This window comes from Rousettus aegyptiacus, unplaced genomic scaffold, assembly GCF_014176215.1.
Source record: "Rousettus aegyptiacus isolate mRouAeg1 unplaced genomic scaffold, mRouAeg1.p scaffold_m13_p_1, whole genome shotgun sequence".
Classification (NCBI taxonomy): domain Eukaryota; kingdom Metazoa; phylum Chordata; class Mammalia; order Chiroptera; family Pteropodidae; genus Rousettus; species Rousettus aegyptiacus.
Window position 1 is genome coordinate 12,514,118 of NW_023416284.1, and position 12,050 is coordinate 12,526,167.

At 34.7% G+C, this 12,050-nt stretch overlaps 1 protein-coding gene across 40 annotated transcripts in view; it reads right to left on the bottom strand.

The window, feature by feature from the left end:
• EIF4G3 (eukaryotic translation initiation factor 4 gamma 3) overlaps window positions 1-12,050 on the bottom strand; it is a 267,806-nt gene that overhangs the window by 129,372 nt on the left and 126,384 nt on the right. For 14 of the 40 annotated variants that reach the window (XM_036229572.1, XM_036229570.1, XM_036229598.1 and 11 more), the window contains 4 exons: window positions 8,023-8,118; window positions 7,013-7,054; window positions 6,537-6,650; window positions 2,980-3,012 (listed from right to left, as the gene is read on the bottom strand). In XM_036229572.1, the coding sequence (XP_036085465.1) occupies window positions 2,980-3,012; window positions 6,537-6,650; window positions 7,013-7,054; window positions 8,023-8,118 (285 nt within the window). Of the gene's footprint in view, window positions 1-2,979; window positions 3,013-4,751; window positions 4,842-6,536; window positions 6,651-7,012; window positions 7,055-8,022; window positions 8,119-12,050 lie in introns of those variants that run through there. The other 26 variants (XM_036229665.1, XM_036229662.1, XM_036229651.1 and 23 more) reach the window with 8 other exon arrangements.

The following is a 12,050-nucleotide window of genomic DNA, read 5'->3' on the forward strand; positions in this document are numbered from 1 at the left end:
TAAAAAATAACAAGATGAAAGCATAAAAGGCTGTGATCAGAAAGGAAGCCACCGATGAATAATGAAGTAAAGGAGAAATGAGAAATCTATTCACTAATTCTAACTATTCAAGACTAATTCTAATTCTAACCTTTGATTTACTTCTTTTCCTGGAGAAAGCAAACAATCACGGATGAAAAAACCATTTCTGCCTTGAATTCAACTCTAAGTCTTAAGCACAGCAAACCAAAAATATCCCAGGACATAGATGTTTCCTCCTTTCTCTGTATGTTTTTTACTGTACTGCTTTAATTATGTAAATCTCTATGTCTTATTTTGTATTATGAGCACATCCTTCTTTGTGAATCTCTCAGGATTTCGGTCTCTACCTGACTTTAGATCTAAGAAGATTATCCTCTTAAATACAGACAGCATGCAGCCACTGGTTCTCAAGTGGGAAATAGTATCACCTCCATAGAGGGTATCTAGAAATGTATGACGCTGCTTATTCTGTTTAGTTTTTGTCGCCAGTGGAATTTTACTGGCATTTAGAGCACAAAGGATGCTCAATAAACTGCAGTTTCAGAGTTTTTCATGACTGATTATCCCACCCAAAATGCCCATACCTATTCCACAGTGAAACAAAACAAACTGCTCCCTACACTCGTGCACACAAAATAGCAAGCTCTTCCTAACGATTTACTCAATGCCACACCGCAAGGCTGGTTCAGCTACCTCCCGCTTAGCAGTGCCACCTCATCCTCATGACACTCCTCTTTATTTCTCTAAGATAACTACTGCTGCTGCCTGGGTCAAGGTTATATATTTCCTTTTCACTTAATTCTCTGTGGTATAGTAAACAAAATTTAACTAGTGTTTAGAAAGGAAGACTGATGTAGTAAAAAGCAGCCAGCTATCTGAAGTTTTTGCATCCCAAAGCAATGTTCTCTATTTGTCCTGCATTTAAGAACCCATCTTCAAAAACTCATGTTGGCAAGTAATTATTTTTCTTGCTGATGAATAAATAATAAATATACACACATGTATAGTCCTATTTTTTTAATAGTTTAAACATGCCATAATTCCCAAGCGTCATTCTACAGCTAAATGAAGAACCAACCTATCAATACCTTTTTGGTTATATTACACATGAAAAATGAAGTCAAGGCTGAAATTAGTCTTTTTTTTACAAAGATTCCTTAAAGTTTTCTTTGGTTGCTGGAATCGAAGAAAGACAAAATGTACCACAACCTCTTAGAAGAAAGCTTAGAAAACAGATTTTCCCAAAGCTGACTATTTATAAAGGCTTCACCACAACATCCCTATTTGAGGACCATTGCTATTGAACACAAGTTACAGAAATACTTACTAGCCTTGTAGCAAGGAGCTCAAAAATGATTTTTCTCTGTCAATAGTCGTTTGCTCTGCTTCTTGAGCAGAGATCTCCCAGGTTTCTCCATCAGGAGTATCTACCTTGACTCCTGACTAAAATTTAAGCCTTGCTTCTATGGCCTCTAAGTTTTAAAAAAATTATAATCAATCTTTTCACCTAAGGGATTATCTTTTTAAAATATTACTAGTACACACCAAAATTCTAATTATTTTATTTGCATTATCTCGTTTACTTTTCACATCAGTCTTAGATGGGTATTAATACTGCCCCCATGTTACAAATCAGAAAACCGAGGCTGAAAACAATAACATACCCCAAAACACACACTTAATTAGGAAGAGTCAAAATGAGGCCTACCTAATACCAAAGTCCAAGCTCTTAAAGCACTATAACAATACTAGCTCTTGATACTAAAAAATACCCAAGTTTTATTTCTTAATCAAATCCAAAGAATTGCCATCCGCTTCATACAACCATCCCTGAGTTCTCTTGCAAAGTGTCTAACACCTCAGAATCTCTTTACATTCTCTAAATGGGAAAGACAATATTTTGAGAAATAGAGCCTTATATTAAATCACTGTAGGACCATGAAATCCTTCAATTAAATAATATCCATCTACTCAGTAAAATGAATTCTAAATATGACACCACAGGTAAAACACTGGTGACATTTCTCTCATTTTGTCAAATTGCAATATGATGCATAACAATATTTAAAAAGCTACCACATATGGACTGCTCACTTTGTGTCGGCTAACTTATCTCTAACAGAGAGTATTTATCCCCATTTTACGTATGAGGAAACTGTGGCTCAGAAAAAGATCTGCATAACTCAGCTGGTTATACAGTAGAGCTGGTTAATATGAACCCAGGCTCTTTCTACTACAGCAAAAGAAAATGCTTCAAAACACTCCATAAAAAGTTATTTGTAGAGGAACTTGAAAGTTTTTATTTTTCTCTCAAACCAACCCCTGTGGTATACTCCTGCTAAATAAACTAGTATTGGTATACACATTTTTTGAAATTTTCATTTATACAATTACTTCATTTAAAAGAACAGGCTGAAAATATTAAATAAGGTATTTAATTTCCATGTATTTTAAGAATAAAGATAATTCTATATAGCAAATGAATGTATATTATTGTTAATCTATTTGTTATTAAGTCTAGGTTAGTAACTGAGATTAGTGGTTTTAGAAATACTAATGCTATTTTATACACATCAATACAAGTTACATCAGAATGTTAATAGAAAACCCTTAGAATGTTGCCTGTTCCATTCCGGTTAATTTAAACTTAATCCACAAAACCTGCGTGGGTTTAAGATGTCCATAATGTTTCAAGGGCCTCTAAATTCAGAGCAATTGTTTTTTGGACAAAAAGTAATAATTTTTTTCAATTGTGTCATAAACAGAAGTAAATGGGTTTATTGCCAAGAAAATGCTATGAAATAGTGAAGGACAAAAAGAACTGAATTACATCTGACAGGCTACTCTTGACGAGAGCGGTTTGAGGGGTTCTGAGGAATGGCAGCATTCTAAGAGAGCAGCTACTAAAGCCCCCACCGGTTAGTTAAGGGTGATAGTGAAGGGGCAAGGGTACAGTACCTGATGATGGGCAGGTCGAGGCCCCGCTGCAAACTGAGAAGAGGAGGGAGAACAAACACAAAAGGAAAGGCACAAAGAGTCAGAAACACCACAACAAAAACCAAAACGTCACACAATATGCCAAAAGAAAAAAAAACCACAAGAAAAAAAGGAACACAAACAGTCAAAGCTTTGCTGCAGGACAGTGACAGACAGGTACTAAGATTCAACAGGTTAACACCACTACCAGGAATAGTTTGCCATTTATCAGCTGGGAGAGAAACAGCTAAGCTGTTAAGCATGAGTAAGGGCGCTTCCCTGACAGGAATGTGTAGATTAAAAAATAATAATAATAACCCTAAAATAAAAGAAATTTTGAAACACTAAGGGTTATATTAAGACAAACGCATGAAAGTCAAGTGTACTTTTGTAACTGATAGAGCTGGAGGGAATGAGAAATGCTTTTATGTTCCAAGAAATAGCCAGGAGGTTATTGTACTGTCCAACAGGAAATAAAAAATGTAACAGGCCTCATTTCAAATTTACTTAAGTTAAATGGGATATCTCACACATGAAATGGAAGTTTTGGTATCTTCCTTTATTTCTTGGAGTTAAAGAATAAACTTTTATTTATATATTTATGTATTATATTATATTAAATATATATTTATAACTTATAAATATATATTTAAATATATAAATAATTATGTTTAAATGCAATTAACTAGTAAAGTTTAATACCAGGCATATCAAAGCAAAGAGCTAGTAAAGAACATCACTCTCTAACATGAGTAATCAAAGTGGTACTGTAATAAGCTCAGGAAGAAAAAAAGAATAAAAGAAGGCAAATCTCTCAATTACACAACAGCACAACACTGTACATATGTACCTACTGCTATCTGATACTGAGAATAAACACAAAAGAAAACATAACTTCTCAGGTAAATGATAGAATACTTGAAAAGCAGATAATATGCAATCCAACTCTTACTTTCCCTAACTTAGAATGGAAAAAAAACTTTTTTCACCCATAAAATTTTAAATACTAAACCTCTAAGGTCAAATAATTCTTTATCAGAGCAAAATGAAGCTTCCAATGTGATTTTACTAAAAAGGACAGAGAAAAATGTTCAGGTACATACTGTCATGTACTGGCTACTAATATATTAACCATTAAAATGTTAACCACACTTTTTAATAGTAAAAAGAAAATACTTAGGAAGTAGTTTTGAATGGAAATTCTATAGGGCTTTTATTTAATACACTGAAGGAGTTAAAAAATATTTCCTCAGTGGTTTTATTTCCTACAGAGCCTTCCTTACTATAGGTAGTTACTACAGGGGAACTGAAGATTAACTAAGAACAATCTCTCATACTCAGAATTTAAGTTACCTGCAATAGTATTTTCAAGAGATTTGGAATTATTTCCCAACTGCATTATTTCATGTAAAATCATTTTTTAAATTATAGTGAAGCACAAGCCACAATGTAGGAGACGGCTGAAGATAGTTCTATCAAGAATTCGCCTTAAGAAGCTAAAATGTCACCTATTGTTGAAGTAATGAAAAAAGCGCCTTAACACATTTTGAAGTTATTTAGCATAACTTGATGAGCTCCCTATAACCTATACGATTAGGGGCTGTTAGGTCATCCATTATATTTGCTAACCACCGTAAAACAGTTTTCAGAATGATGATAATGACAGGTATGGTTCTTGCAGAACATCTTTGCTTCAAAGAAACTGAGGTCTCATATTTTCAGTTTTCCAATTACGAAAAGAAAACATATCATACCTCTACTATGGACATCAAGTTTCAAGAATAGGCAATACCACCCATGTGGTATGAAAGTAGGGGGTGGAAGTGAGATGTTTCTTCATGACACTTTTGAAGAAAATGGGAGAGAAGGGCCATGTTAAAAAATTAACCTGAGTACAGCAGTACCTGTCTTATCACTGTTCCACAGAAAGGTCCCATTTCTAAGGCTCTAAAATAAAAGTTGAAACTTTATATATTTGGAATGTTCCAGTCAAAAGAGAACTTTCTATGAGCAAGAAGAGTACCTTACAAAATTATACATATATTTTAAAAAACAACAACTTAAGTTAGTGGGGAAATACCCTAGTCTATTTTGCACTAGTCACCATTGGCTATTGAGTTTTTCATTTGGAATGACAATAGTCTTAAACCTACGGGTACCTGTAAGCAACAGAACAAACTGTAGTCGCTGCTGGCTCGTGTGAAAAACAGAAACTTCCGTTTCTTTTTTTGTTCTTTCTTTTTTTTTAAAGGACTCTTTAAGATGATGAGGACTGTAGATATTAAGGAAAGCAGCCTTCCGTGAACTTGGATCCAATGTTAATGCCACCCGTCCCATCCACCCACTCACTCGCTCATCTGTGCACAGTTGGTAACTGGGCATGGCCAACAAAACAGTGACGTAACTTTGCCACTTAGCACCATAAAGTATAAAAATAATCAACGGTTACAGGTTACTGCAAAAGCCAAACTCTCCCCCTCTCCCAATAAAGCATTCAATAGCTTCACTATTTTGGAAGCTTTTAAAAAACAAACTACTGCTTAAAGAGTTCCAGTACAATGGAACAGATAAATAGCTTATCAGTATTTTTTTACTTTTAAACAAGATTTTCAACAATATGAATTTAACTAAGATACTAAGAAGTACTAAATAGAAATACAGGCACAAAGATAACCTGAAGGAGGGAGGGGGGCCACTTGAAGCCAGTTGGATTGCAAAGGCAGCTGTCCGGGGAAGAACAGAAAAGCCTAAACTGTGCAATTGCCAATGGCCCATTAATGCAGAAATAGAATGGAGTAAGCTTTAGCTGCTCTACAAAGCCATGGGGCGGGTCCCTTCCTTAGTGCAACAGCTTACCTCTCCTCACCAGTTGGGATAGCTGTGGGATGGATGAGACTAGACTATGGCAACTTGGGATGTAAAAAGAAAATGCAATCCTGCCAAGTTTCGTATCCCAAACTTCACCCTCCCAGCACCAACACAAATGAAATAAAGAAAATTGGACCCAAAACAACAAGCAAGAGTAGTCTGGGGTTTGCTAGTCTTGCACTTGTTTTGGGGTATGTAATGGAATGTTATGTGTGTGGTTTTTAGTAATGGGGTGGTAATGGTCACTAGCAGAGCGGATGGCAAAAACTGCATAGGATAGTAGCTGAAGAGTTTATGACCACAGAAAAATGGCTGACAACTACAATTTCCCCCTTAATATTTGATTATAAATTGGAAAAAGGGAAAGAGAAGCCTTGAAATTTATCTTTTAAAATCAAATTTATGTGAAAGGGCTATCCCTCTTCGAGTTTAAAATAAAGAAAAATCTAAACCCCAAATTACTCCTGTCTAATTCCCGATAGAGAAGACCCACCCAATTTGTTATTCTTTTCCCCACTGTGCCTGGCAGAAACTGCCATGCTAAGTTAGACTTTCAGAGAGGGAGCAATCAATGCATTTCTGTTCATCAGCCAATAAATGGATGTGGTCAAAAATAATGAGTGCCAGAGGCACCACTGCCTGCAAGAAGTACAGTTTGTTATATTGCTTACAATGCAGTATTTTATCCAGCCTCTTCCAGCCAAGGACCTGTAAACGGGAGTCTGTTCCAAAACCTTCCTCCTCTTCCAGTTGTCTGTGCAATGTATTGGCACTGTTCTGCTGGGCTGTCAAAAAAACTGGTTTAGAGATGCAGCTCTTCAGTCAGGTTTTGCGCCAGTTCTAACCATGTAAATTCAAATTTTTTTCCAGTAATTATAAAAGGGGGCTTAAGGGTAAAAAGGGCTACAGAATTCTTTGCAGTAAGAGCTTACCATAACGTTCCATGTTTAATGATTGGAACCGGGGCCTATCTAAATTAATCTGATGAGATCACAGGCCCACTCCAAGCAGTCAAGTGTCCACATCCCCAAACCACTCTCAGAACAAAACTTGCATCAGACATCTTGTTGACCATTTCAGCAAAAATAAAAAATAAAAATAAAAATAAAAAAGACAAGCAAACAGGCAACTAGGACCAAAGGCCCACCTCTTTAGAATGGTTCCTCCACCCCCTGGGGAGAACCAGGATCTAAGAACAGGTATTGGAGAAGAGGGCAACAGGGAAAAGAAAGATAGGAAGAGGGTAAGAAAAGAGATTACATTTGGTGCAGTCTATGCTCTCCTAGTTCTTTGAGCAATTCTTTTATACATTTCAACATTTCTAAATTCATGCATAAAGCTAAATGAATAGGAGCTAATGCAATGACACATTCTGTACTACAGGCGAAAAAAGCAGGGGTGGGGAACCAAAAGAAGATCCCTATAATCTGAGGAAAACACAGAGGTGAGGTACAAGTAGGAATGTGAGATACAATGTGAGCTGTTACAGAAGCATCTTCTAGGAAAAACTAATCATGCAGGGCAGAAAACGACGTTCTAAGGAATGGACAGCTGAAGCCACTGTACACTTTTGTGAAACAGAAGGATGAACCTTGAGTAAATTCAGTCTTTGCAATACTTATTGCAATCCATGTAAAGGATGAGCAAAGAGGATGACAGCGTTTACATCTGTACGACAGTTTATTTACCATCTAAAAAAATGAATACACCACTCGTGTATGTCATGCATATGTACTGTCAAACAGAACTGGTCTAGTTCAGAAGTCTTACTTCCCAAACTACTTGAATTTAAGAGTTTAATTAATAAAATTTACTTTTAAAATCATTGTACTTTCTCTTCTCTTGAATTTTGAACAGTACAACTAACAAATTAAGAACTGAAATGACGTAAACTTGAATGCAACTGAAATCTTTTAAAAATCATGCCACAGAATAGTAAAAGAAGATTCCATTTCTTCTTTTTCTTAATAAATTTAATTATTCCTATAGCGAGAGGTCTGAATATGCGATGCTAAGCAATATAACAACAACGACAATAAATTGTCTTTAGGAAAAATTTCAAAAATCAAGTAAAAATATTAGCCGAAGGAACCCAAGCTGCTACAAACACAAACTTAGGTGGAAAACATTATCTAGAACAAGCTTCCGTTTACTTACCGGAGAACGGGTTTGAGGTTGTGAATTCATTGTCTGAGGGGCTTGAGGATATACCAACGTGGTTGGACCTGCATTCTGTCCAGAGGGATAAGGGGTCTGTCAAAGAATAGCAAGAACAATATCATATTTTAAATAAATATGGCATGGTAACTTAAATCTAAAGTGTTTTTAAAAAGTTTATAGAAATATTTATTAATGGGGTTCACAGCTCTACTTTTTAAATTTATCTTTATCACAATATCCAGCAATCCAGAATCACAGTAACATTTTTTAGGGGTTACTATAAACCACCTGTGATGAGAAACATCTGCAATCCAATATCCAGGTGCAATTATTTGATCCCATGAGTACAAAGAGCACCACTCACCGTCAATTCATCTGTTTCTGAAATGGACAGCCCATCCACAAACAAAACCAAGCACGACTGAGAACCTGTTACTGCTGTGGCAAGTTTTCCAAAGTACCTACAAGCTAAGGTAGCCACTGAGGAAGCCATCCCAGAGCCAAATTAGCAGTTCACTTAGTTAACTACTATAGCACTGTTCTTCTGCCTCACTGCTTATACCATGATCAATAAGAACTTTAGATAAAAGCCTGAAATAAGTAATATATACTAATTTGCTATAAGTTTTCTGAAAATAGGAACATAAGAGTTTCATTATGAATCCATGTTAAATGCTACAGAATAATATACTATGCGCTAGTGATTTTAGGGAAAAAATACTTATGTTTAAAATGAAATGCTGGCAAGAGCAGTAGACACAGAATCACAGGGCTTGGATTCAGATCCTAACAACCGCCACTTACTACTGTCATTAGCTTGGGCAAGTAAGTTGTCTTCCCCATAAATGTAAAAAGAAGTAACACACCTACGTCACAAGGCAGTTGCTAAGATTAAATGAAGTAAAGTCAATTACTAAACAATCAATCACCTTTATTTACCATAGTGTCAGTTTTACAAAGGAGGTAATCAAGGGTCAGAAATTTTAAGTGTCTTACCCAAGGTAACTAAATAAATGATATGTCTAGGAAGTAGTCCGACTTTGCTTAAAAAACAAAACAAAACAAAACAACCACACACTTTAATTTAAATACACAGCAGCGACCATATTGAACTTATCAGACAGGTAATATTGGATCAAACATGACCCAAAAGTTATTCAGAAGCTTCTCATCAAAACTTTTAGCACTGTTTTAGACACTAAGTTTATGTGTGTGGATCACACTCAAACTTTGGAAATCTGGGAGTTTGACTATTTTAACTTAAAAAGGAGTGATAAATGGACGTTTTATTAACTATAAATACATTTAAATTGGAAAAGTATTCCATCAAATTCTATTTAAAAATCTGGATATAGTCATAAAACATAAAATCAATTTCATTCTTTATCAAATTAAAGAAAGTCATCAAATGTTAAGGAAGTCATATTCTCAGTGGTGAGGATCTCTGGTCTGAGGAAATCTTGACACTTTATTCTCAACATTTAGTTGGTAGTATATTGAAGCATAAGCTTCTGCCTGTCAAGAAACTAAACACAATGTTGAGATGTACCACTTATAAAAATATAAAGAAATGTTATCTCTTTCTATTCAAAAAGTTAGGTCAGAACTTGCCCTCTCATAAAAGATGCTGAAAACATTCAAGATGGCCATAATAGACCTTATTCAAAATTTTCACTAATATCTTCAACACTAGATCCACATAAGGCTGTAACACCCTAAAACTAACTGAAAAAACAGGATGTCGATTAGCATTCAGATACAAAGTCTTTCATTCAGTAATATCACCATTACTGGCCACAAAAATAGTGTACTAGTAGTACTCTGTTAATACTGAGACTATATCATCATTCTCAGAATGATTAAAAACAAAGAATTTATTTTCCTTTAGCTTGGACTTACTATTACAAACAGCAAAAAATAATCAAGTACTCCTTATAATTTAAATTGTATGTATGTTAACAGCTGATTCATACTCTCCACACAAGCAATTCCATCAAAATGCAAAGTAATATCTGATGACACCCACGCATGGAAATAATTCCCCTTTTACAATGTACGCTATTGTGCATTAGCGGTATAAGATTTTAATAAGGGCACCGAGAAAGGAATTTTGCCAAGGGCTCACTCAGCTTTTGCTCATTCTCTGAAGCTGGCTTTCAAAATTTCTTAGGAATGGCGTGACTTAGACGTTGTTGCAAGGAGTGTACCTATGAAAGATGGTACTATGCTTTTCATCTCTTCTTTGCATTTGAGGACATGATAAATCCAGTTTATTAGATTAAGACATTTTTGAATAACTTGATTAACGTGCCCTTATCTTTGCTGAAAATATCACAAGAACTTGAATAGGAACACTATGAATATGTTTCATCACATCAAACACGTAGAGAACTAGGGATAGATCAATGGAGTGTCATTTTGGTACTCATACATTTTGTTTGCACTTTCTCTTTTCAAATACTTTCAAAGTTATCACAAAGATTTACTTCTCCAAGGACATATACATGAATATTTCATATTTAAATTGCAATCCAGTCCACTGTCCAAGTTAACAAGAGTTATTGATGTACATTCTTATTTTCATCATTACTTTTATGTTTCAATGAACCCTCTTGAGTCACCGATCCCTTTTTATTAACTGGGGAGATAAGAACACAATAGTAACAAAAACGACTAGCAAATGGTGTTAACAAATTGTTAACAGAATGCCACTGAAGACAAGCCAATAAAAACAGTTCTACAATATGCATAACCTTTAAGTCCATAATAATTATTTTAAAAACAGTGATTTAGACAATGAAGGATAAAAATCTGCAGGTGAATTCTGTAACAAGACAGAACACACTAACCGCACCTTGGGTCCAGATGTGATGGTTTTCAAAATATGAATATGTGAAAACACGAGGATTTTCGATTATTATAATATAATACAATGGACTTTAGCCAACAAAAATAATCATAACAAAACATTTATATAGCTCTTATGATGTTTCAGGTAATATTCTAAGCACTTCACATACAACTCAGAAAAGAAAGGTTTTAAGACTCTTCACCTTAAACAGTTTTACACTGCCATAAAGACTAAGTTCTATATTGGCATGCGTGTGTGCACACACACAAATCAGATTGAAAAATTTAGTTGCCATAACCTTTTAAAGAACTATTAGGTGATACTTATTAAATTTTATATAAGCTTATCCTTTTGACTCCACAATTCTATTTCAAGGAATTTGCCCTACAGATATATTCATAATAGGAAAACACTCTAAATTTTCATTTACAGGGGAGAAGTGAAGCTATACTATATTCAGTGAATGTAATTATAGTGTAATTTTAAAAAGAATGAGGTAAATATGAATACACTGTCATGGAAAGAGATATATAACTTAATTGACAGAAGCAAATCAGAGAACTGTTAAGTACAAAATCACCCCACTTGTGAAGTTTTTTGATATATGTGTATATTATACTCATTAACATATAAAATATCTTAGGACGATATGTAGCAAATTTAATATTGGCTTCTTCAGAGAAATGGGAATTAGATAGGGAGTATAGGATACAACTTGTAGGTCTTATTTCATATACCTTTGTACTTTGTGTTTGTCCTTTTTCATGGCTTAAAAGAATGAATTACTTTTAAAATAAAAACATAATGAAGATATAGCCTCTGTTCTTCAGCTCCCCTTCATGTGATATAAAAAAGCAGAGCGACCCAGAAAACCCAGGAGAAAGTCTACTTTGCCAAGTTCTAAATGTTTCTGGAACACGAATGAAATGTCATCTCATAAATCACAATGAAAATTAAATCATAACAATCTCTATACTGATCTCTAACACAAAGAAGACACTATACACTATAGGCCACGTGCACAAATGAGGCCGAGGATATGTGGCTACTGGTTTTTTAACCTTTAAGAAGGTCACAATTTAATCAATAAAGAGATAAATATAAATGTAAGCAGCATTTATTCGGCCATAGAGTATAATCCTTTCTAGTCATTAAAAAAGATACAGAGGAAAAT